This window comes from Dipodomys spectabilis, unplaced genomic scaffold (genome assembly GCF_019054845.1).
Source record: "Dipodomys spectabilis isolate Male_0828 unplaced genomic scaffold, ASM1905484v1 ptg000096l, whole genome shotgun sequence".
NCBI classification, from domain to species: domain Eukaryota; kingdom Metazoa; phylum Chordata; class Mammalia; order Rodentia; family Heteromyidae; genus Dipodomys; species Dipodomys spectabilis.
Genome location: NW_024870773.1, coordinates 26,090,602 through 26,118,100, shown reverse-complemented (window position 1 = coordinate 26,118,100; position 27,499 = coordinate 26,090,602). Strand labels below are relative to the sequence as shown.

Sequence of the window (27,499 nt, the reverse complement as noted above, 5' to 3'; positions counted from 1 at the left end):
ATCATTATTTTATTTTCCTAATCTAAGGTCAGACCCAAGGGTAATGAATTGCATTTACTTCTCAGATTATCTTTGCTCTTCTTGAATCTGGAATATCTTAGGTTTATCTTCTAGAAACTATTAGGAAATGTTAATAAATACAGGCCAGTCACTTGGTAGCTCATCCTTCAATCTGGGGATTCTGTTGCTTCTGTGTAATTAAAGTTCAGATTATACATGTCTCTGTCCTCTGTGAGTCATGGTAAGTTTGATCTCTTGGGAAAAGTGTGTCTATCAAACTCTTCCAGAAAAAAGATGCTGCTTTCTCATTGCAATTAAGAAGTAACTTGGGAGGAAACATTGGATACTTCACTATAGAGTCAATAACTTCTCTACTTCCTTGTACAAAGGTAAGACGTGACTGAAGCAATTCAAAAATACTACAACTTAAAAGAAATATTCACATTTTTCTCTGCTGAGAAAATTTGATTTAGGTGCTGCTCTTGTCAAGAAGCTTGTGAATTTATGTTTTATATATATATATATATATATATATATATATATGTAAAATAAATCACAGTGTTTTTTTACTCATAAATTCTTTCTAAAAGATCCCTCAGAAGTAAACATTTACAGAGCTAAGGGTTTATGTGGTCTACCTCCAGGCTAAGGGAGAAGAAAGCCAAACTGTTTTTGTGAAATACAAGAGTTTTATAACTAGAACATTTGAGAACACTCCATCACTGTGAGATTGTATTTTCTCAAGGTGGGAGTGAAACGGACCTTGGGACAGTTAAGGGGACCTGGAAAGGGGCTGGCATGACATTGAATGGATATTCTGATCAAGTAAAACACTGGAGGTTATTTAGTTGATCCATGTTCTAGAAACTTGAAATCCTCCACATTGTATTTAGAGTACATCTAACTTCTGGTCCAGTCTTCAGTCAGATAAAAATCCTAGTTTTTCCACAAAAATTCATCATTTCAATACAAAGAAAGCCATTTAAACCACTGTGTATTTTCACATAAAAGTAAAAGGTATTTTAAAAATTGTTAGCTACATGTCTGTCTACTATTCTGAAACTGAGAGGAAACAGTCAATGACTATTTGAAGCCATGAAGAGACAAGGGAGGTGCTAGGGGCTGCCCGTCAGAATGAAAAGAAACGCAGCGAGCCTGCCCTGTGGGACCCGGGACGGGAAACAGGAGAATCACGAGAATCAAAGATGACTGCGGTCGTTATGATGATGTCAGATCACTGACCGCATAGCGAGATTATGTAAGACATTAGCTAATGAAGTAACTCAACTTAAATGACTTTAAAGCAATATAAACATAAAACAATGGCAAATCAATGTTTGGAAATAGGTACAAATAGCCCCCTGAAGAGTCTATATCAGAATCAGACTTGAAAATAACAACAGAATACCCCATCTCTCAATTCTTCTCTAGGTTCTGATCCTTAAGACAGTACACTAGTTCAACTAAAAACAACAACAACAAAAGGCAAAGATTAACTTCTCTAGACCTAGAAATGATGAGTAAGAATGCCAGAGTCAGTATTTATACCTCCTTAGGTGAAGCTGAGGCAGTGTTAAGTAATCCCAGTCTAACCTTAAATACTCAAGCCAAACAGGAATGTTAGGACTTCCATATCTTCAAATAGTGGTTATATGAGATGACCAGTCTCTGGGTAAAGATGGTTTGGAATACAACAATCAGCAAGGGAGTAGAGAGCCATCCCATGTCACAGAGTGGCTCTCCCATCTCCTCCACCTTTTCCTCTCTTCCGTTCTCCTCAGCTAAGTTAGATGTGCATCTAACTTCCAAGTAGGAAGGAAACAACAACACCACTGCTGATCAAGTATTTGAGACAATGAGCTCAGAAGGTAGCAAGTCCTATGACAAGAAGAAAGTAAATATTGTATGGGGTGGGGAGGAGAAGGATCAGATCTGACCACAGGACAGAGGGGAACAAGGCAATGTCTACTTCTTGTAAGTACCAACACCAGAAGGTCTCTAGCTAAGAGAAGCTCCTGGCCAGTCTAAGTGCAGAGAGGCACAGAGAGGCACTAACGGATAAACATGGAAGGCCAGGAAAAGGAAAGGTAGCCAAAAATATAAAGAAACAATGTTTAGCTCAAAACTCTGATCAATCCCATAAGAGCTCATGAGATTAAAACTTTAAAGAAAATACGGTACATGGTAAAGAGGTTGCTGCAAAAAAATCTTCCCTTTATTTCCATAAAAGAGTCTGTGAAACTGAGCAGCTGTGATGCATCAGAAACCCATTAACGCACTTGATTAAGTGTCCTACAAAATCTTAATTACAAATATTCTCGATACAGTTTTTATCTACCCCCATGAATTGGGAGCTAGAGGAGAGGCTCTGACAGGGAGATAATGAGAAATAGAAACCTCCAGTTTGTATGGAGGTACTGAGCAGTATAATGGGGGGGGGGGCACTGACACACATGCAAATGTCACCATCTCTTTTTTTTTTTTTTTTTTTTATTTTATTTTTTTATTGTAAAGCTACTATACAGAGGGTCACAGTTACATGAGTGAGGTTATGAGTACACTTCCTCTTGAACATTGTTACCCCCTCCATTGTTTTCCCCCTACCATCCCCTCCCTCCCTCCCTTCCCCGAGGTTCTTTTTTTTTTTTTTTTTTTTTTTGATTGTGATTAAATGATTACATAATTTCAAAGTCACAAGTTCATTCTAACTTCCCTGGAGCAAATTGTCTACCACAGTCTGTAATATATAACAGTGTTCACATGTTATATACCATATTTGTGATCAGCAGCATGAGGATATTTAGTAGTGGTTCAACCAGATGAGCGGGAGTTCTTTGTTTCTTAAGTCCTGTTAGTTTTGTCGTATCACTAACCTTTTGGATTTAGCATCCACTTATGAGGGAGACCATGTACCGTTTGTCTCTTCGTTCTTGGCTTACCTCGCTCAACATGATTCCTTCTAGCTCCATCCATTTCCCTGCAAATGCCATTATTTTGTCATTTCTAATGGCTGCATAATATTCCATTGTGTATAGATACCACAATTTTTGGATCCATTCATCTGTGGTGGGGCACCTAGGTTGTTTCCATATCCTAGCTATTGCGAACAGTGCTGCAATAAACATGGAGGTGCACGTGTCCTTGTATATTGGTTCCTGTTGTTCAGGGTAGATGCCTAGAAGTGGTATGACTGGGTCGTAAGGGAGGTCAATCTTTAGCTTTCTAAGGACCCTCCAGACTGCTTTCCAAAGTGGTTGTATAAGTGTACATTCCCACCAGCAGTGTAATAGGGTTCCTCTTTCTCCACATCCCCTCCAGCATTTGTCGTTGGCTGATTTGTGGATGTGGGACATTCTGACTGGGGTAAGGTGGTATCTCAGGGTTGTCTTTATTTGCATTTCCTTCACCACCAGGGATGATGAACATTTCCTCATGTGTTTCTTTGCCATTTTTATTTCTTCATTTGAGAAGTCCCTCTTTAGTTCCCTACCATCTCTTTTTAATGAGAGACCATGATGTCCACAGGACAGTAACAGGACTCTGGCGATCAAATGAGACACATGGGCCACATCAAGAATCATAGTACATCCAACAGTAATGGCTAAAAAGGTAAAACGCATAACGAGAAGAAACAATCTGGGCAAAACGTGTACAGTGATGCTTCAGCCTAGGAAATACCTAGAGACGTGAGTTTACAACTTCATGTAAACAAAAACAATTTGTTCAAGATCTCAAAGCAGTGAAGATCTGACTGAGAAGTGTTGAATTAGAAAAGAAGAGGGGACTCCAGCAGGCTCAGCAAGGGTGTGGTAAAAAGGTACAGATTTCAGGCTTTAGACGCTTGGGTAGAAAAGTAATAAAGACTCTCAGACTTTAGGAAATGAAGATGAAAAGAAAAACTTCACACATTTCTTCCTTGAGGATGCTCTAGGTGGAGCTGTGGGAAGTCACAGCACCAAAAGTCCATGTATCAGCCAGGGTGGAGAGTGAGTGGATTTACAAACCAGCCCCCACAGTGATTACTTCAAGAAGATTCTGCAGAGCATGAAGACAAACGAGGAATGGCTACCTAAAATGCTTGTGCCATAGTATTAAGCTTCTAATAAACTCTTGCCAAGAGAGACAATAGATCCTTTCTCTCCAGTGCTGTATGACATGCTAAGTAACTTACTCTCATTTTCAGTACTGGTTGAGATTCTCCCCAAGAAATAAATGTCTCTTCACACAACTTGTATAATGCTATAAATATAAGATGTTCTCAAGAGTGTTCATTACCAATACTGATGTACTTATTCAGTGCTGTATGAAGTTGATCTTAAGTCCTTTCTCCACAGATGAATGCTCTTGGGCTATTAGTAAGGTCCAAAGTGGATAAACCAGAAGCTGCAGCAGCAGACGAGAAGACAGACAAGAAGGATGGGTTGTGTGTCACCAGATGGCTACTATCTGTTTAGTGCCTCTTCATCTCAAATTCACCCTCTGTTAGGTTCTCTGGCAGCAGTTGGATGTGAGCCGTCAGTTTGTTCAGCTGTTTGTGGAGGACAGCAGAGGCCTTTCACCAGCAGCGGCTCTACCTCTCACTCCTGTGGTCCCCAGGACAATCCTAGGCTTCTCTACCTATAGCCCCACGGGGCAGTCTACATTTACAACTCCCCACAACCCCCTCCCCCACCTCTGGGTTCCGTGGGGGCACCTGGGGTGAGACATCCCTGCCCCTAGAGGGCAGCATGTTCTCCACAGAACATCACCACCCAAGGTTGGATAAGCCTGGGATTTGTGCCTTCTCACAAGTTTACCCTCTGACAGCTGAATAACTATCTAATTGCCCTCTTCCTTTCTAATTTCAACACTTCTAGGTCACACATGTTTTGCTCTATTCTAGTTTTGCTTTGAGAATATATTAATAATATCACTCGATGTCCCAGACAAATCATTTTTGTTCACATGAACTTGTCAAGTCCCATCTCAGCTACTTCAGAGGCCGAAACATCATTGGACACCTCTTGGTGTTTGTGGGCAGTGATACTTAGTGGATTAATGGTTTTGATGTCAGAATCTTAGCTATGTTAACACAGTGTAAAAACTTTAAGCCACTAGGCTTCCTGTTAATCGTCCAGAAAATGGGATCGCAACCAGAGTAGATGGAAGAACTGCATGAGACACAATGCACACACCAGTCACTACCTGTCCATTGTACATTGGTCACTCAAGGACAGTGGTATGCATGAATACTGGGAAGTGTGCGTCTGAACAAAACCATCCCAGTCACCTACAGCCTTGGCCCTTTCTCAGAGGTCAGTCTCCCACCCCTAACCAATCACTAAGTTGAGATTCTTTCTCCCAAGACTCCCAAATTTGGCCCACCCATGTCAAAAGCCTCAATTAGGTCTTAGAGTACTAAATAGAAAAGTCATTTTCCTTGTGGACTTTTTTTTGTTCATTTTGAGACCAGGCCTTGGTATATAACCCAGCTTGGTCTGCCCAAGCCTCCTAAGTGATGGGGGTACAGGCATGCATCACCATGCCTGGCTTTCCTTTTAGCATTTTAAAATGACTACAACTTGCTTCAATCAGGAAGAAACTAGTATTTTGAAATATCATGAGCAATGAGATGTTTTGGAGGATGAAGTTATAAAAAAATTTGAACATCTATGGCCTCTTAAGGAGGGGCATAATATAAAACCCCCCTCTACATTTGAGGAGGTAGCTATTGTTAGTATTTTAGACTACTGCATATACCTATGGTTTCAAATTGTGAGAAAAAAAATGAATGGTTTCTCCCTTTGTTTCTCTCTTCTGAAGTATGAAATCACAGTCCATTTCTGACAGCTCCTGCTATCCTCAGAGTTTGTAACACGACACAGATCTTAACACATGTACGGGCAGGGGAACAGGTGCCCAACCTCAAAGAAAAGAGTGCATTGGCCAAACAGCATTTTAGAGAGGTGAAGAGCAGAAGTTCTAGAGACAGATCTCAGGGGCTCAAAATCCCGGTCCTCTTCTGTGTGGCAAGTTACTTAGCCTATTGAGACTCAGGATCCTTAGGTGTGAATTAAGAATGAGAAGACCTGTCCTGAAGTTGAGTTCATATATTCAGGCACTGAGCAGACCCTGGCGAGTGGTCATGTAAAGACACTGGACTTGTTAGATCTTAATAGGATGATACATATTATAAACATAAGCTAGACCTCAAAGGATGACATCTACCCCTTCACCTTACGTTTCTCTATGATTTACCTCTTTCATTAGCATGACACATTTATTACAATTAATAAGGCCACATTCATACAGAATTAAATAAGGCTGATACTATGCATTGTGGTTCGATGTTAGGGCACTTTCAGCAGTTCGGATAAGTACATAACGGCATGTGCTCACCAGTGCAGTACCAAAAAGAATAATTTCACTGTCCCTCAAATCTTCCATGGTCTCTCATAATACTTCCTGGCTTTGTCCCCAAATGCACCAAATACTGATCTCAAGGTCTACACAGTTTTGCTTTTTCTAGAATGTCACAGAGGTGGGTCATACTATATGCAGACTTTTCACATTCGCTTCTTTCACTTAGTATGCATTTAAAGTTTCCTCCCTATCTTTTCACGGCTTGATGGCTCATTTCTTCTTACCATCATTATTCCACTGTCTGGATGTGGGACAATTTACTCATTCACCCATTAAAGGACATCTTGGTTGCTTCCAATTTTAGCAATTAAGCAGGCTGCTTGGAACACCTATGGGTTTTCTCCTCTGGGTAGAACCTCAGAGCAGGACTAATAGTTCATGAGGTAAGTGCTTGTTTAGCTTTATAAGAAGCTGCCAATGTGTCTTTTGAGCACTAGAGAACTCTGCATTCTCACCCCACTGAGGAAGAGTCCCTGATGTTCCATATCCTTCCTAGCATTCTGTCTTGTCACTGTTTTGGATGTTAATCCTTCTAAGAGTATCTTGTCATATTAACTCACATCTTCCTGATGATCGATGATGCCAAGCATCTTTTCCTGTACTTATTTGCCATTTCTTTATCTTCTAAGGAGGGGTATCTGTTCAGAACTTTTGTCTATTTTTTTTTATAACTTAGCCATTTTCTTAGAGGAGGACTGTTTTGTTTTGTTGCTTTGCAGTACGAGGGCTTGAGCCCAGATCTTGCATGGACTAAGCTCTTTACTGCTTGAGTCAAGCCCCAGCCCTTACCTGGAATTCTTAAGAGATCTTTTTCTATTTGGGATATCAGTGTGCTGTCAGAGCCACGTTTTACAAAGGTCTGCAATCCGACCTAGTGTTTGTCTTCTGTTCTCATTTGCTGTCTTTCTCAGAGCACTGCTTTCTGCTTAATGAAGTTCAGTTGACCAGTTTTCACTTTCATGGCTTTGTACTTTCGGTGCACGCAGCAGCCATGTGTCAATGGAGAAGGGGCAGTGCATGTGTGTCCAGGCTGGCCTCTAACCTCAGTCTCCCCGTCTCAGCCTAGGATGACAGGCATAAGGCACCAGCAGCCAGTTCTTACCTAGCTGTAATTGAGCATTTTAAATGATCTCAATCTTATATGATCATTTTACAAGAACTTAGCCTATCAATTACACTTCATTTAAAAAATCTGTTTTGAGTGGTTGTCCTGGAGCTGGCAATATACATTTATAAGTAAACTAAGTCAACTTATAACTGGACTCTTTTAACTTGGAAGAGTAGAAAAATGGCATAACATCAACCAAAGGACTCTCCTCCCAGATAATCACCACGCCACCTTGGCTTTCTTCATAGGCTTGGTGTTGGTCATAGAAAGGTTTCAAAACTAAAATAGTATGCCTGGAATAACTGCGTCCTCACTCTACCTGACGTGGGACTGTGAGGAACGCCTATGTAAGTTTTCACATACAGCAAGTGAAGATCTGAGGCAAATGACATCTTCGACCTTCCTACCAGAACCTTGATTCTCTAAAAGCATTCAATCTGGTGTAGAAATAGTGGCAACGAGATGTGCAGCACTTAGATTATCTTCATGCCCACCCCTGTTATAGAGCAGTTACTAGGGTTTAAACTCAGGCTCTTGTACTTGCTAGTCAAACGACTTGCTACTTGAGCCACGCACTCAGACATTTGTGCTTTTTTAGTCATTTTTCAGAGGGCTTCCCACTTTTCCCAGGCCATTCTTGAACCACAATATGCCTGACTACACTTCCTGAGGAAGCAGGTTTACATTCCACATCACCTGGCTTATTTGTGAAGATGGATGTCATACTAACTTTTTTCAGGCTGGCCTCCAACCTGGGATCCTGCAGATCTCTGCCTCCAGAGTAGCTGGGATTATAGGCATAAGCCACCACACCTAGTCTCATGATGTTACTCTTGATTCCCTTTCTTACACACTTGAACTCAGTCTTCAGGTCCAATTGCTATTACAAGTTGGGTATCCCTTACGTACAATGCATGGGACTAGAGGTCAAGTTTCACATTCTCAATTCATCAGAATTCAGAATAGTTATACAATGAGATATCTTGGGAATGTAACTCAAGTCTAAATAAGAAATTCATTTATGTTTCAGATCCACTTCATAAACATAACCTGAAAGGAGCTGTATGCAGTATTCTGAGTGCACCTGTGCTTTGCTGGGCCCATCACACAAGGTCAGGTGTGGAATTTTCCAATGGTGGTGTCACGCTGGCACTCAGGATGTTTTGGGTCTCAGAACACTTCTGACTTTGCATCAGTTCTCATCTTCTAAACATTTCAGTCTCACTAGTAATGACGCCCACTTCCTAAATATTTATCAGTCCGAGGCACTTGGAGTCTGTCAGCTTCCTCTGCATCTGGTCTGTGCTCTCCATGGTACTGAAGCAAGCCTCCATCCTCCACTTGCTCACAGGACACCTGTGATCTCCAGGCCTGTATCTACACCCCCAAGCCTGGTACACCCGACACCTTATCATCTAGACTGTCTTGCCTCATTTCTTGCCCTTCCACAAATGAGTTATGTTTGTTTTCTTCTTTCACAAAATAGAAGCCCGGCCTTTGAGGTGTTGGACATACATGAATGAGCAAATCATTGGCCCCTAACTTTTATGAGCCTTATATTATCTCTGTTAGAAATCACATAACCTCCCTCAACTTCATTTCTTCCCCTCTAAACACAAAGGAAAAAACACTTGGCTACTTTCTAGACATGTCTGTGCACATACACAGATAGAATAGGAGCACGGCACTGGAAGCATTTAAAACCCATACATTGCCTCACTCTCCTATTTATTTGAATGGGGCCTCTGACACCTGCACGGGTCAGCTGGGCTCTCCATATGCGCTGGGCATTAATATAGCTATGGAAACCACAGGGGCAAGTGGGGGACCAAACGCTTCCTTCCTTCCTTTCCTTCTCACCCACTTTCCTGGGCACTGAAGGCTCCCTGAGAGGTGGAAGATCACTTGTAAGGCAGGGATAGGCTTCTCCTTCAGAGCCCATCCACGATCCTTGATGCCCCAGAGCTGTTCTTCTCCCTGACCTTCTAGAAGGGCCAGGAAGCCAGATAGAGCAATCACAGAGTACAGAGTGGGTGGCTTGGCACATGAGCCTAAATTGAACACTATTCATAAGACAATGGGCCTATGGCTAACCTCTGGTACAGGCTGGGTGAGTATATCTTTCTTTGCCTCACTGTTCTCTTCTACTGCATGTACCTATTTCAACCTGCTTATCATAATCCTGCCTGTGAGAAGCACTTTGAAAAATATAAAGCATAGGTACATGTCTTAATTGAGGCTAGTATCACAAGTAGTCTATCTATATATACACTAAAGTTTGAGTTCCAATAATAAAAAAAAAAGTCCTTACCTATGTCAAGAAGAGGGGAGGGAGGAGGGGAAGAATGGGGAGAGGAAGGGAAGGGAGCCCACATTTTGCTTACCTGACCGGTAGCGCTCATCGCGAGACCCTGAGGACCGCCGGCGGTGGTAGCGAGAGGCGGAGGAAGGGGTGGCAGGTGCCCGGCGTTCCTGAGGCAAGGCTTGGTCCACCCCTGGATTTAAAAGAAAACACAGGAGGTTGGAGATGTGGCTGAGTGGGTAAAGCACTAGAAGCGCCTCGGCTGGGGTGTGGAAGGCCCCTCCCACCAGTGGTGGAGGCTTCCAGAAACACCGGCACGTGCTCCCTCCTATCACAACATCAACGACATCACGGGATGAACGACAGAGCCCAAGATGTAGAGTCAAGGTGAACGGAGAGGTGATACACTCCTGAGAAATTTAGTATTTAACGTCATATTTAATATAAATCTTTTAGGCTATTTTGGCAACCTAATTCAGGTAACTAGGAAGTCACCTGTATGCAACTAACCCTTCTGGTTTATTCAATCCAAATCACTCTCTCCCTGGAAATCACTCCCCTCCATGCAAAATAGTTTAACCAAGTATATAGTCAGGTACAGTTTTATGAATTACTAAAAGTATTATCTTAGCCAAATAAAAATTATTCAGCAATACTGGTCAAACAGATTACCTAGATTTGCCAAGAAAATCACAGCATCTATTTCACTGAGACAATGAAGTGGGGCAAAGAACAGTCTAGATACAAATCAAGTGCTACAGGAAGGATCTAATCACTGTGGTTCAGAAATAAAAGAAATTACTTCTACTAAGTATTAGCAATCAACTGCTGCTTCTTCAGAAAAGAACCAGTAGTCACTGAAAAGAAACCAGACATTTAAAAATTAACAATAGAAATGTGAATCCCTGGTTTTCAGTACTGAATACTCCTCTGAATTGATTTATTCCTCTTTCCCGGTGACTTCTGTACAGCTCTGACAGCATGACTGCAGTCCCACATTAGGTTACCTAAGGCAGACCAGCTGTGCTTCTCATTTAAAACTAGATCTCTTCCAGTTATTCCCTATCAACCATTTTTCAAGAATATACTTTATCCATACTAGATCCCCCATTTACGAAATCAAAGGATCTGGAGTGTAAAGCAGTAGATACCGTGATCACTCTCACACTCACGGATGTGGATGGCCAGGCCCATGCCAGAGGACCACGTTCAGACAACACAAGCACTTCCCCTTCGCACCACAGGGGCTCCACTATCACCAGGGCCGGGATTCTGGGCAGATGGAGAAGTCCACAGGGGGCAGGGGAGGGGGAAGCAGGTGATAGGCACCTTTCCATCTTGTACCCTTTCATAATTCAGAAATTAACACTTCTCTTCCTTTTCATTATCATGGCAGTTGGCGTACCTACTGCTAGTCCTTTCAAAGTACCCCAACACAACTGAAACCAGCCTTTCTTTCTCACGTTTTGCTCCTCTTGTCAAAGAAGGTGGTTATGTTTTAGTCCAGTTTCTGCTCTTGGGAGATCTAAAGTCAGACCAAGAGCCTCATATAGAAACTGTGGTCAAAGTAGTTACAGAGAAGGAAAGTGTTCCAAGGAAAACAGGGTGACTGTCCCCCTAACAGTTACTGCCACTCAGGCAAAAATACAACAAGGCCAAAAACCAGACACCCTCTCTCAGATATTTTATAGGCCATTAGCCACATGGTCTGTGTTCTAAAAAACAGAGAGCACACAGCACAAGGGAGAGGTCCTACCCTGGAGTTGCAGCCTCGGGATCCAATCCTGCTGCCTGGGAATATTCCCTAACTTTCCAGCACTCCCCTGCCCATCTCTAGACAGGAATGGCAACTGCCTGTAGTACTGGTGTAAGTACTTCATTATCATAACATTCAATTTTCTAACATAACAACTATGGGCAAGGGGCTGTTGTGGCTGCCATTTGATGAGGGAGTGAAGGCAGGGCAGGATTTGAATTCAGGTAGTCTGTGCTATTCTTCAGTTGCATTTAAACATTCTTCTTACTCAAACTGCCTTTTTACTTGGGACAGAGGCCACTTCCAGAAATTTCTACACACCTGTCCAGAACTCGATGTGCTCTGGATGAGCCCAGCCCTTGATCTCCAGAGGGAAAGCCCCATAGCTGAGCCTCACTCAGGACTGTATTCCAGGAGCCTTCAAAAGCCCAATAATAGTGCTTGCAATGAACAAATAGGGTGGTATCTTGGGGATCCCTTTTATAAATGTTTTTGCTTATTGGACAGCATTTTTTATAAACAACATGGAAACCATATGTTTATTCAACATCGTTTTTATATATTTTATAAACAAGGTTGAAACCACTACAATTTGAGGTTGCTGCTCAGGAATGAAACGTGGAGCCTCTCAAGCTGCTGGGGTCCCATCTAACACAGAGGTAGATTCAATCAGATCCTTACTAGAGAGACAGATCACGTAAGATCCAATAAGAGTTGATGTCTGTCTTGCTCTCCACAGGGCCAGTACAGCCCCCTGGCCCACAAATGGACTCTGGAAATACTCTGGAATTAATGAGTAATTTTCCTAAGGATCCTATAGGGGCTGGGCCACCTCAATTTAAATAACAACGATGTCAGTCAGTAAGATTATTTTGCCCCTCAACTGGGAATGGACACCCAAAGAGATGAGCCAAGAGAGCTTAGCCCCTCCCCGAGTGCCCACACACCTGACTCTTCCAGGTTCCTGCACATGGCCAACAAACAAACGCATTACGCTCTGAAGCCTCAGATCGCCTGTGCCTCCCCCTCTACTCCAGGTGTCCTCCCAAGGGTAGTGAAGCCAGGCCTGGTCCCACCTGGGCTCCTGCCCACAGACCCGAGCTCCTCTCCCCGCCCACAGAGACCTTCCCCACCCAAGCCAGGCAGGACTCCGCAATTTCACTTCTCTTTACCGTGCTGATGACAGAAGACAGCTGCCAGCCCCTCTGAGCAGATGCCACCTCCAGCCTCAGCCACCCTCCTTTCCAGCTGTGTCTTCTGAGACCAACCAACACAGTGTCCAGTCCCAAGCTTCAGCCCTGCCCCTCTGCTGTTCTCATTTCTATCTGCCAGGTGTGCGAACGTCTTTAAGACCAAAGGGAGAGAAAGCAGAGAAGCCCTTTATGTCAGGACTTTTGCCAATTATTTTCTAGCATACGATTAAAAAGGATTCCCCAAAGAAAATGCCTAATAATACTTCTGATACCTAAACAATCCATCACTTCATGTTAGTAAGTAAATGCATTTGAGTATTTCATCGATACTATGGTAAAACACACACCAAACAGCACCACAGTCTTCAAGTTTGCTGTAGGAATAAGACACACAGGAGCCAGCCAGCCATTCTCTCTAACAGAATGCATGAGAGGTCAGATGAAGACTGAGCAGTTCACACAGCAAATCTGGATCATCAGAGAAATAAACTGAAAAATACTGGTTTCCAATATTTTTTTGCAGGGGGGCGGGGACGGCACTATAGGCTGAACTCAAGTGTCTTGAGCTGGCAAGTGCTCTACCACTTAAGCCATTCCTCCAAACCCTTTTTGCTATAGTTTAATTTTCAGAGGAGGCATTGCACTTTTGCTGGGGCCATCCTCAGATCATGATCTTCCTCACCTCCCACTCCCACATAGCTTGGATTACAGACAGACCTTAGCTGAACAAAGATTCTAAAGGAACTCACATGGGATATGTGGAAGGAGACTTAACATATGGATGGACTGAAGAGGAGGTGACCTTGATCCCAACTGTGGTATTATTTCCACTAATTGCATAACTCAGGCAAGTGAATTTGCCTCTAAGCCACAGATCCCCTGGTTTGGTGGTAAACAAGGACATCTACTAGGTGAGTGACAGTTCCCTGGGCGTGCATTGGGATCCATTTCTCCTGGCTTCTTGCTGGCACTGAGGATGAGCCACTGAGCCATGGAGCATGCTCAGGGCCCTATGGAAGTTACTACAGGCTGGCATGCATGCAAAACTTGCCTGATACTCTTTGTGAGGCTCCTGGGATTTTCCATAGCTCAAAACTATTTTTAAAAAAAGTGTCTGAATAGAGTCCTATTCTCTTCCAGCACCTAATTATACCCTGTGGTTTACACAGCAGCACTTATTTCTACAATGAATTCAATCAAAGACTTTGCCAGAGAGTAAACAGTGCTTGTATGTACAGATAAGAAACATACGACGTTCATTTTGCATCAACTTGGATGAGAACCTCACAAACACAAGCCTGGAATTCCCTCCCAGCCCTGTGAATCTCGTAGTTACATTACCAGCATTGTTATTTCTGTCTGTCTGTCTGTCTCTATTTTTACAGACATAAGTGTCGGCTGTAAAAATGCTTAATAGTGATTTTCCTATGATAAATTTTAATTTGATTAGGAACTCACCAACTATGAAAATGCAGATCCAGAATTTGAGATAATTTGACATTTACATCTAATTCCATCAACTGAGTATTGGCTTGTGTGTGGCTATGGTAGCAAGGTTTAAGGCAGGTGTGGAGGTGCAGGCCTATAACCTCAGCCTTCAAGAGAATGAGGTGAGAGCATGGCCTTCCTTTTGGTGGACATACTCAACCAACCACACAAACAGTGAGCTTTGCTATGTTCCCTCTTTGCCGTTGGTATCTCTGACAAAGAACCCAGTTCACTAAATCACACACACACACACACACACACACACACACACACACACACACACACACACGAACAGGAAAGTCATCTGATCAAATCAACACCGTGGGGGAAGAACGTTTCTAGGCAATCAATACCCCATTCAGTGGCATGGCAGAGAAGAGCACAGCTGTTACCTGGTACACAGCTGGGCTGTGCTCTGTGGTCAGAGGTTCACAGCCTCCCTCGGTTCACACCGAAGGAACTCATGCCATGTTACTAACAGGCAAAAACTAACCTCATACTCATTCTCTCCTCCTCTCAGATTCAACTTCGCTACTTCCCTCCTCGTCTTAAGATTTAACCTTGCACATCAGCCTCCTGTACCATGGGCACAGGGAACAGCACAGCTTCTCAGCTGAGGAGACTCACCTGGCACACACCTATGTGTCCCTTGGCCCAGGCTAGGAAGAGGTCATGCATGCCAGCTGGCGTGGCTTCCATATGGAGGATGTGGAACTGTTGGGTAGAATGAAAATTGTGGTGCCGTGTGCCCCTGCCACAGGAATCCCAGTGACGTCAACTTGAAGAATCAGAGCAGAGCCACAACTGACTCAAGCAAGCTGGTCAGCCAGCTTTGCTGTCTAGGCAAATCAACAAACAGCACTTGGCTCAGGGTCACATCCTCAACTGTAAATGTTTTCATTTTGTATGTGCCCAAAACACAGAATTCACCAATGCTAAACTCTTGACAAGTCTAGGCAACTTGCTTTTCACAATCTGGGAGGGAAATCTGCACGTGGTTTTCAGATAAAGCTGTCTCCACACTGGCCACTGAAGAGGCCATGATGACAGAATTCATGTAACAACTGCCTGCGTCTCAGTCAGAGCACCAAACATAGGGGCTTTACACACTGAATTCCAAAAACATACAGAATTCACCTCATTGGAATTAGCTGAGTGTGCTAAGGTCCCAAATTACGTTATTTTTGACACTTCCCTCATTGACAAGCACATTTGTATGTTACCAACTGCCACTTAAGAGTTCATCCAGATTAGAAATACAGAAAGGCCGTCACAGGTAAAACAGGCCTGCAGCCAGAGGCTGGAGGCAGTCCATGAACCTGAGCACTGAGCACTTTGACAGTGGCTTCATCTGGCCCAGTTCTCCTGCTGTCTTGGCACAAGGAAACACTGAGCTGCCTGCCGGATGGGGCTCAGTGGATGCAAGGGTGGGAGGGAGAACTCAAGGGTCAGGAAAAGCCAGCTGCTGCCTCAATCTGCCTCCAGCTGCACTCACCTGTGGGCAGGCACAGCTTCCTGTGCACCAAGGACAAGAGAACTTCAGGCCGTCTATCGCTCTTGCTGGGGGGGACGGGGGAGGGCGCACTTCCACCTACAGCCATAGGAAGTAGTGCAGAGGCGGGACTTCCTGAAGACCAGAACCTAGGGCTGTGCTAACTCAGGGACCAGAAAAGAAATCCTGAAGAAGTGGCATTTAAGCTGAGCATTGAACCAAACCTGGCACAGACAAAAGGCACAGCATGCTCAGGATTCCTAATGTAAGAAACAGCACAAATGCCTAGGGAGCTGAGGACAGCCAGCAGGGTGGCAGGGGGAAGAACAGACAGGGCGGTGTGTCTACCTCTACTGTACACGGAGCCATCTATAGTCTCCAGGGAGAGGAAATGGGAATTCATGTATTCTCTCGAACCACAGACATTGTGTCCAGACATCGTAGGGTGCAGAAAGGAAAGAAGACAGACACTAACTGATTCACACAAGCTAAGTTAATCAAATCTCTGAAAGGCCTTCATCACTGTGAATCCTTGGTCCTTATAACTGAACTGGGATCTGCCTGGCTACTGAAGCAAAAGCAGGCTGAGTGTGGAGTATCAGTCCTGTGCTGAGAAGCATTTCCTGGCCAGACACGCAGTAAGTGACACCTAGCCAGCATCCAAAGGAAAGCAGGACTATATTTGGGCAAGGCAAGTTCTACTATTCATAGTAACACTGAAATTTCACTACTTTCCATCACCATGTTGCATGCCCTAAAAGCAGAAGAGATGCATTACACAAGCTGATAGTCATATCACGACATCCCAGATGAGTGCTAGAGAGTGGATTCTATTTTTACAAGTTTAACCGGGTTTGGAGATTTTAAGGGAAAAAAAATTGTCAAAAGAGATACTATGTGGTCTAAAAGACAAAACAAAACAATAAAAAGAAAAACAAAAAAACTACAAGAGGACAAATGCTACATGAGTAAGTTCCCCCGAGTACTTACTCTTGGAAAATACTTGTCACCTAAATTCTCTGATTTACCCCCACCACCCCCATTAGTTCTCATCTGGACTGAGCTGGGTAGGGCATTGAACACACACTCAGCAAACACAACCTGCCTTCCCAGCATGCACCTCACCACAACTCTCCAAGAGCCTTTTCTCCTCCCTAGGTAGCCCGAGACCACACGGCATGCACAGCATTCCAGGAAGAGACTGAATTTCCAGTTTGGGGGCTAATCATTCTAATTTCATTCAAACTTTAGTCATATGTCTCAAGCAATATCTTACAAATATTTCTAGAATACTTTCTGGAGAAATCTCGATATTTTCTTCGGTAAACCAAAGTAATATAAGCCAGATCTGGTTGCTGCTGTCTATAATCCTATCTACTCAGGAGATGAAGATCAAGGTTTGAGGCCAGCCTGAGTGAAATGTTAGTAAAACCCGATTTCAACAACAAAGTGGGGCAGGGCATCCCAGCTATGTCAAGAGACCACAGGTAGGAAATCTGAGGCTTGCCCTGGGCAGAAATGAAATCCTATCTGAAGAAAAAGCTAAAGCCAACAGGTCTGGAGACCTGGCTTCCAGTGATTGCCTAGCAAGAGCAAGGCCTGAAGTTCAACTTACAATACTGAAAATAAAATAAAAGATGCTCCAAACACAATCTCCTTATAGGAAACTGTACAGTACACTATTCTAAAAAAAAAAAAATGTGTCTTTCAAACAGATCCTAGAATTAATCCACAGACAGAAACAGGAAAGAATCTTCTGCTTTAAAAATGACTGTTTTATTTACTCCTTCCCACAGAACAAAGTGCTAGATGGTTATGGATTCTCCACCCAACAACAGCTTCTGAGCCAGTGAGTGAGTGATAAACACTGCAAAGCAGCTGGGACCGACTCACTATCCTAAGTGATGGGACTGGCCTGGAATCATGGCCAGGCTAAGCTGGCCTGTGGTGTGGAACAGAGCTCAGCAAACCTGAGGAAGTTCTATTGTTACATATTTCAATCCAAAATTCAAAACAAAACAGACCTCACAGGTAACATGTGACTCTATCATTGATTCTTCAACCCTCTATCTGTTCCTTAAAATGTTGTGGTAACCGTCAGAATGGTCACTGGGGGATAAGTGACAGCCAAAGCTGAGAGACAGCTGGGGTGTCCACTTCTGAGATTCCTGGGTGGGAGCCACAGACCACCAGCTGCATGAGTGAGCTACAGACCCCAATGACCACTTGGAAGACCCAAGTTCAGCTCCCACCCCTCCCGCTCTCCATCCTGTCTCCTCTACATAATCACACCTAGGGTCTTACACATGCAGACAGCCATACCCCCAGTCTTATTATTTGTCCGTGATTTTAAAACAGTGCATTTGATTTGAGAAAGAACCCTGAACACGAACCCCAAAACCCAATCTACAAATGCTTATTTCCTTATCCTGTTCAAGGGTACTTTCAAGTTATTTTCCACCTTGTGGGCTTCTTCCATTCAATGCTCCATAGGAAGTAATTCCATCTTTCAGTGGGATCCCCCCATTTCCTCCCCCCCCCACCAAGAATATACCCTATGGTTAGCTGGTTTGATGTTTCCAGTTCAAAGGTTTCTAAACTTGATCTTTGGTGACACTAATCTTCTACCTCTCAAAATCACCAAGATTGAATCACGTTTTGCCTAGGTTTCTGGTCATAAGACAATCAGAAGGCCAACCATTTTAAGAAGGATTTCATGATCTGTCATGCAGCCTTTCTTTCCTCAAATGTCCTGTAGCACTTCCTGTGAGGGAGAACATCGACACTGCCAGGGCCCGGGCTCTGGATAGGCCAATGCCGGTCCATGCTAGCTATGCCTTAGGAGCATGATAGGAGGCCCTGGGTGTCGGTCCCTGGCTAGGCCTGGACCATGCCCTGTGCCTGGTGACAGGCTCTGGCTGGGCTCTGGCTCGGCTCTTGGTGATGGAACCCCGGGTCTCTGGGCCATGCCCAGCCCTAGGTGATGGCCCCTGGCCAGGGTCTCTGGGCCACACCAGGCCCTTGTGCTGACCCTGGGTGCTGGCCCTGGGTGTTGGCCTCTGGCCAGGGTCTCTGGGCTATGCTAGGCCCTGGGTGCTGGCCCTTGGTGCTGGCCTCTGGCCGGAGTCTCTGGGTCATGCCCAGCTTTGGGTGCTGGCCCTGGGTGTTGACTCTCAGCCTGGGTCTCTGGGCCATGCCTGGCCTTGGTTGCTGGCCCTGGGTGCTGACCCTGAGTGCTGGCCCTGGGTGCTGGTCCCGGGTGCCGGCCCTGGCCGGGGTCTGGGCCACGCAGCTCACCGAAACGAAAGTAAAACAGAGGCCGGTTCCCCGCGGCGCTGGCGGCCCGCTCCCGCTCCCGGGCCGCGGCTTCTCGGATGTCGCACACCCCGATGTGGGCAGGACGGAAGGCTCTCCTCGTCGCCACTTCACTGTGCTGCAGTCTACACCGAACCACGGCAGCTCCATTCGCTGCTGTAACAAGTTGAAAAAAAACTAATTAATTCAGACTTTAGTTTTTTTTAAATTTGTTACAGCGCTGAGCAGAGCTGCCGACCCCATGCAGAACAGCCACCGAGCGCCGGAGGGAGCGCAGGGCCGGCCTGTGGCTCCAGCACTGGCCTCCTCCGACACCGGCCTCCTCCGGTGCTGGCCTCCGGGACGGGGAACTGCTTCTGTTTCACTTTTGTTCGGTAAAGACAACGGTGAGCCGGCCCGCAGCCGGGCCCGGGCTAACCACTGGACGTGGACCCTGGGGAGAACAGCAAGGGCTTCTACCTGAGACCAGAGTCCAGCGGGGGGAAGGCCAGGTGGACGACCCTCACCCAGTGCCTTCTGGCCAGGGCCCGGCCACCTTGGCCCCTCTGCTCCAGTGACACTGCTTCCCTGCCCCTCACACGCAGCACTAACCACGGGAAGGGCAGCATCAGCCAAGAAGCCTACATGCACGGGCCACTGTGCACCAACCTCCTTAACATCCAGACAGGAACCGTACACACACAACCCAAGTTCCCCAACGAAACTACGAGCACAATGGCAACGCCACATTCACAGTCCAGCCCTCCAAGTAAACTAAGGTGTCAGGGGAAGGGGTGCTGGGACTTGTGCCCAGAACTGTCTCCTCTCCTTGACATGGACAGAGCCTGGGTCAAGTGCAGGAGAGGCTTCACGCCTGAGCACCTACAGACACTCTTGGCACTTTTCAGCGATTGGTGCCATGCATACAAGAGCCACCTCCTAACACAACCAGCTTCCACACTTCTGTGTCATTTTCTATGCATTTTCCCCCCGCCCCATGATATCCCCAAAACCCTTTTGTAAATCATCATCAACCACGATAATTAATCCATTAATCCAAAGATCACATTTAAATCACAAATACTCACATTTTGCCAGTATAGCATTTCAAAGTAACCAACAGATCTATTAAATTAATTAAGCATGTTTCTAAGAAAACCACATGTGCCTTCTAGACTTACAAAACGTATGTGTCATCATCGCACAAAGGAATCAGATACGGTGGGCGTGCCAGCCAAATGTGTGCTCTTCATGCACATTCCGGACTAAGGAATTTCAGTTCTGTCTCAGTTAAACCCAGTCGCTTATGCCACCCATCAACCTGTACGTACGTGGAGGCTGGGGAAGGTAGGCTCCAATTAATTTTGACCTCTTCTTTTCATATCCTTTTTGTGTGATGTCCCCTGCAAGAGAAGAAAAAAAAAACCTTCAGAATGGTCTCAATGGATAAAGTGTATCACTTAATAGAGTCTATCTAAGGAAACAGTTATAAAACTATGTTTTCTCTGTCTTTGAAGTTGGAAAAGAAAAAAACATGCATCATTCACCTTGACATCTTCCCCTGCCCTTATACATCCTCAATGAGATAGTCACAACGCTCTTGCTACATGAAACTTATTTTCTCAATACACGCTCAGCCCTGGCCCCTTCTGGCTCAGTTGCAGCTCAAGGGTCCAGAATTAAATCTGGCAATCTCACTCACGTCTGCTGGTACAGAGAGCTGCCTGATCTGCATGCGCTCTCATCAACTGAATTGACAATGGATGGTGTAACAGTCTGGGTTGGAGAGAGCTGGCCAATACCATTACTGATTGTCATCTCCTTCTATTAATGAGATTTTCCCCCTTAATCAAGCATGTCAGTCACAAGGACTTTAAACTAGAGTATTTTTTTTATGAAAGCCAAATCACTAAGACCAAAGGAAACATCAGATAAAACAAAGCAAAAGAAGAACTTACTAAAATTCAAAATACATGAGGACAGTACTTATCATTGAAATAAGAATTCAGACGTCAAAGCCAAAGATTCACATGCAGAGGAGAAGGGAGGTCAAGACCATGTTTACATCTGCCCTAAATGTTAAGCCACTATGGGTGGGTAGGAGACAAAAAATAACCTTCATTAACAATGCAACAGCTTTTTCTAATGCTAAGTTCCGATGTACCAAGAATACTGATTCTGACCTTGAATTCTTTTGGAATCTGTCTAAAAAAGAGTTCTAACATTTTGATCAAACCATCCATCATTCTTCAAAGAAAAAAAAAAAATTCAAGTTTCAATCAAGTAGTACGATCCACTGTCCTGATGGGAGCAGTCCTCCACAGGCCAACTGGCCCTGAGACTTCAGAGCTCACTGTGTCCATCTGCCTAATGAAATGCATGACTAGTATCTGAATGTGAGGCCGCAAAGCCACAAAAATTGTGGAACATGCATCGCCTTCTCAGTCATTAAGCTTTTCTTAGACTAAATGCATGTTAGCCACTATGAAAGAAAGGATTTGTACAAGAATTAGGCAAATAATAAGCCAGTGTGGCTTAATATATCCGATCTCACCACTGTGGTGAACTTTACAATTACAGCCATTAGCTGTTCATAGATCACTTTTGATACCTAATCACTTCTGGAAGTGTCTTATGAAACTTTATTCTAGAACAAATGTCCACAATCCTACTACCACCGCCTCCATATACACCCTGGCATGCTGGGAAGTATCCTTGCAATTCATGAGGAAAATACCGGAATAAACTATTTCTCCAAAGGCTGGCTGTGAAGTTGCTTTCACACTTTACCCTTTTGATTTCTTTCTACAAAGCACTGAACCTGCAACACAACAGAATGAAAGACACACGTGGCTTTGAAGAAAGGTGATAAAACACTGTCTGAAAAAGAATGAAACCCCAAAGCCTAGAAGATCCACAAAGCCTCTGCTGAAGGTCCAGGCTCATCAAGGAAAGTAGAATGCCAATGGGCAGACAGCCCTCACCTGTCTACTGCATTTCAACCTATTTGAGAGCAGAGTAAAAGGGAGTAAGGACTGGCGCTCCAAGAGGATTGGGAAACATTTTGCCTGACCTAATCTTTTATCTCTTGCTTACAGGGTAAGTGGCTCTTCTTTCCCTTAGAAGGCAAAACAGAAATACGCTCCCTCCATGTCACACACACGTGCACACACGCACACGAGACACACACACACACACATGTTCAGCTAACCAGAGGAGACAGCTGCTCCAGCCCCTGTAGAAGCAACTGACTCACTGCTTTCACCTTATGGGCTTTCCCCAGCCATCCTTTGAACAGAGTCAGTGAAGTAGCCCTTCTGGTGCTAGTTGCAATGCTGTCTAATCCATTTTGTTTCCTGCTTAGCACTTAAAAAATGAAAGCCACAGCCTGCTTGGGTCACCAGAAGGAATACCCTGAAGCAGAGGAAAGACAGGAAATGCAGCAAATAGGGGTACCTGTGCAGGGTGACAATGGATGAAGGTTGTACCTCAGCTTCAGAGCTATCTTGGCACTGCAAACTGGTCAGGTGGCTTTCCAGCCACTGCCCCAGCCACTCCACACACACCATGGACTGGTTGTTGCATTTACAACTCTAAATACAAGTCTGGTCTTCATAAGTCCTAGTTGCATTCCACGTTTTCTTCTATACTCAATTCAACTAAATTTTCACTAATTTCCCCACTGAACATTTACACGTGAGGGGGAACTGTCTTTAATTTTCACTAAGACCAACTTCAAAGGACATGGACTTTGCCTTCCTTGGGATTGGATATGATTTTGTAAAGCTCTGAATGCTAAACCTGGAAATGTAGATGGATACACTCCTCTTGTACATCCTCCGCAGACCAGAACTCCTTCACGAAGGAGAGATGCTAGTGTCGACCTCACAGGGTATCTCCCTTCACGTCCCTCACAGATGCAGATATACACCCCAGAGAGACAAAAATTTCAAAGTAGGGATTTTATGTGGTTGGATAACTAAACTACGCCAACTATGTCATCTCCAGACGAGACTAAGGAGTCCCACAGGTCTCCATCCTTTGAGAACCTAGCAGCGGTGACGTGGAACAGGACAGAAGGGCCTCCCCATGCCACACACACTCCCCAGGTCAGGGCCAGCACACTCAGCAATACAGCAAGTGCTGTGTCCTGCCTGTGGGTAAAGTGGGGTTCTCTGCTGACAGCCTGGCCCTGGCGCAGACTGAGAAGCTAGCATTCACCCGTGCCACCTGCAATGCCAGGGCCCTTCTCCACTTGGCCCTTTACAGAAAAATCTGTAGGCCTCCGTCTCCAATATCCCAAATAATCTCTTCCACTCCTCATACTAACTGATTTTCAGGCGAAAGACCATGACATACCATATTTGTTTCTTACCCAGGACTTTGTAGCTAAGGGAAAATGTCTACCCGGCTCAACAATGTTTCTATCAACCAAAAAAACACAGAATCTTCTACTCTAGCCTAACTGGATACAGTTGGTGCCCAGAAAAGGGGTACTTGTCTTTCTCGGGTGTGCCTGTGAATTCTCTTAAGTAGCTCGTCATCCTCTGTGGAGGATGAACTTAGCCCCCACTTCCGGCTCTGCTCCCCCAGACTCTGTGACTCAGATGGTGCCACGGGACCCCATCACCGTAGTGCTGTTCTCAGGATGCTGCTGGAATTCCAAGGCCTCAGCGGCTTGTTTTCATAACATACGTACGAAAACAGCTTGTCCTTACAACCAGCGTGCAAAGCCTTTACAGAAAGGATCATGTCCTACAGAACTTAGCCTGACTCTACATTACAACCTAGGAATGGTGCATGGAGGAATTCACTCACAAGTCTAGCCACAGAACACAGGCGGTCTGTTCCTGACACACACTTGTGAATGTGCAGCTGGACTGAGGCAGCCACACTGACTATCAGGACAACTGCAGGTGATCACATAACTATCTGATGACTGTGAAGGAAAAGGTAGAGGGGTCCATATTCGTTCTATTATCAAAATGTGTCGGACAGCAGCTCAGATTGTAGATTACCCAAAAGGTTACAATGTCTGTAGTACTGGGACTAGGTCATTGGGGGTATCAGGGCTAAAAACAACTTTGCTATACATTGGAGAGGGGTCATGGGGCTTGAACTCTGGGTCTGAGCGCTGTCCCTCAGCTCTTCACCTCAAGTCAAGTGTTCTATCACTTGAGTCACAGCACCACTTCTGGTTTTCTGGTGGTTTATTGGATATAAGAGTTTCATGGCTTTTCCTGCCTGGGCTGGCTCTGAACCACGGTCCTCAGAGATCTCAGCCTCCTGAGCAGCTAGAATTATAGGCGGAGCCATTGGCACCTGGGCTGGCTATGTTTTAAATCCAGGACTACTTAAGCATCTGTAGACAGAGGTCCAACAGTCAGGACTAATTCTCACAGCAAATTTGCCTATCAGACTTCCTAGTATAGGATTTTTTTTTTTGTCTTGGCCTTTTTTGAAATAACAAATGACTTCTGTGATAATAAGATATAGGTAAATAACATACAGACACTACTTACACAACAGACATAGTATAACATGGTAGATGAAAAGAAGAGAATATGTACACAACAGATGACTGATAGCTGGCAGAGGCAGCAAGAGAAGACAGGAGGATGAAGAGGTCAATGGTAGTGATGGAAACCATAGACAGAAGCTGGCTCCTTTGCAGATGCCTGCCTGGCTCTGACCCCGGTCACTGCCCTTGCATCACTACGGAAACACACAGCACTCCGCACACGCCTGGGTTTCTCTCCATTTCACACCAGTTAGGGCCAAATGACCAAGTGGCTGCACTTTTTCTCTCCACCTCACAGAGGATCTGCGTTACCTGCCAAGTCTTAAAGGCAAAAACCACATAAACTAAAGGCACGAAGACACAAAAGAGAGGAAGTAGATCTCCACATCACATTTGAAGCAAGGCTTCATTTCGTGTCCACTTCTCCACAAAGCATACCCCCTGGTTTAGAGTAGATTCAGCAGTATTCCTCTTACCTGGGAGCTAAAGGGACATCATTAAGGGTACTTTAAAGTCAATTCCAATTAATCAAAGCTTCTTAGATGCTAAAGAGTTTTGCTAGTTGTAAATGTGTACGTAAAAGAGTTTTTCTTCTTCAGAAGTAGTTGATAATGTCAGAAGATTTGAACCACAGAATCACTTCAGTGATAATTTCCATAGAAAATTCCAAGTAACATTATTTTCCATGCTTCAGTACGAAAGATATTCATTTTCACTTTGAGTATAAGAAACTATGACCAAGAAATGCAGAAACTGAAACTACAGTGAGGAGAAAATAAATTTCATCTTTTGAAACACTTTTTCATAAAAAATGCTACTTATTATTCTCAATGTACTTCCACAATACTTAAAATTCCAGCAGTAGAAATTAAAATTGTTATGTTCTGTTACAAAAGAAGAGAGATTTATAGGCAAGCCATAAATTTAAAGAGAAAATGCAAGTAAAGCAGAATTGCCAGTATAGGTTTGGATAATACTCAGAACACTTCATTTTCCTTTCCTCTTTCAAAATAAATCTTGAACTCAGAGTGTATATTACAGTTTAGCATTTCAGGGCAAAGCCAGAGTCACAAAAGTGAAGTAAAAGCTGGCCCAACACATGCAATGTGAAGAAGACCAAAGAGGATACTTCAAGCTCCAGTTTGCCCATCCTGACTTCAGGCTGGACATCCAAACATCCTAGCACCACGCTGGCAAACCTGGACTCAGCTGGAATTTGTGCAGAGCCAACCAGCCTTTGCTGCATGGCTCCAGATGTAGAACCAGAAGACAACGTGGACACACAGCAGATGACTTCCTGGGGTTAGCTCTGAGTAAATACACCAGCTCCAAGGTGATCATTTCCATTCCTGGTGTCAGGAGTTTATTTTATTCATGCATGCCGGAAGGAAGGCTTTATATCGCAAAGCCACCATTTCCACGTTTGGAATTTTATGGTTGTGTGAAGCCTTCCTAAGGATGCTCTGAAGCCAAGGCTTACATGGCTTCGGGGCACCCTTGAAGGCAGATGAGGAGGCTGGTGTCTTGGCTCATGGTAAGTGTCTCTTCTCTCCAGAAGACAGTAGTGGCCCATGGTGTCATTGCCTGTGTCAATCACCTGCTCTGGGCAGCAGGGGGAGGCAGAGGTTGGTCCCTTCTCACCCTGAACACACTGAGGGCCCTGAACAGGCTAGTTATCAAACTAACGCCTCATTTTCCTCATGGATGAAATAAAAGTGGAAGAGATCAAACACGCAGACTATAAAATGTCTGAGAAAACATGAAATATGAAATAAATTGAACAAATAGGAAGTGGTGCTGTGGCTCAAGTGGTAGAGCAATAGCCTTGAACCAAAGAGATCAGGGACAGTGCCCAGACACTGAGTTCAAACCCCATGATCAACCAAAAAAAAAAGGAAGGAAGGAAGGAAGGAAGGAAGGAAGGAAGGAAGGAAGGAAGGAAGGAAGGAAGGAAGGAAGGAAGGAAGGAAGGAAGGAAGGAAGGAAGGAAGGAAAAGATTGAACAAATACTTAAATACTTATTTACTATCTGCTACCTATTCAAACTCATGACCAACCCTCCAGAGGACTAGCAGCCAGGTACACTACCACACATCCCATGTTACATGAACTATACTGCTGTAAGTGATGACAGGACTGAGGCCTTCAATGAGAGGTACAGCCAAAGAAAGGAGAAAAAAGTATAGAAAATTCGAAGAAACTGCTATGTCAACCCCATCGGAATCCATTTGCTTTTCCTCATCATCGGAGCATCCCAGATGTCACCTTCCCCGTCGGCTCACACTGCAGCTTCCTGCGTGCAGCTGCTGTGGCAGCGAGAGCCATCACCTTATAACCAGCTGTGACCCTGTAGTCTCTCCACCTGGAGGTCATGACTAGACTCCTCTTCACAGAGCTGTGAGTCCGTCCACACTGCCTCCCCACAATCACCCCCATGCAGCACTTCTTGGGCTGATCTTGCTATAATTTTGCAATGTCTTCTCTTTGCTATTATCTAGACCGCTGCTTTTTTATCATGTTCTTGCCATATTCCCAAAGTCAAACACAAGAGATTTCCATTCCATAAAGAAATGTCAAAGGAGCCAATCAGGACAGACTTAACACCTATATTAGGACTATAAAATCACCAAAGCCTTTTCAGATATTCAGCAGAAAGGAAAAACATTCTCAAGTGCCTCAGATTAGCATGATTTGGAATTTTTATGTGCATGAGAATGATCCAGAGGTTCTTTGAAAACAGTTAAATGTGTATTTCAAATACCATATTGTGGGAAAATCCTTAGTCTAGTCAGGCAGGTCCTAAGGTCACTTAGAGTTTTACTACTTTGCCCTTTTATATATATTCTTTGATGTCTCTTGTAGCTTTTTCTCGTTGGTATGTCAATAATTCCAATTTTAAGAGATTAAAGATCTCTTATTCGGAGTCATTCTATTCTAAACAAA

General features: G+C 44.4%; 1 protein-coding gene across 2 annotated transcripts in view; it reads right to left on the bottom strand.

The window, feature by feature from the left end:
• The window catches only part of Dip2c (disco interacting protein 2 homolog C), a 312,795-nt gene that overhangs the window by 99,389 nt on the left and 185,907 nt on the right, over positions 1-27,499 (bottom strand). Inside the window, exons 2-4 of one of the 2 annotated variants that reach the window (XM_042686100.1) lie at positions 20,367-20,438; positions 19,039-19,212; positions 9,895-10,005 (exon numbers count right to left, since the gene is read on the bottom strand). In XM_042686100.1, coding sequence (XP_042542034.1) covers positions 9,895-10,005; positions 19,039-19,212; positions 20,367-20,438 — 357 coding nt within the window. The remainder of the gene's footprint in view (positions 1-9,894; positions 10,006-19,038; positions 19,213-20,366; positions 20,439-27,499) is intronic. The other variant, XM_042686101.1, reaches the window with a different exon arrangement.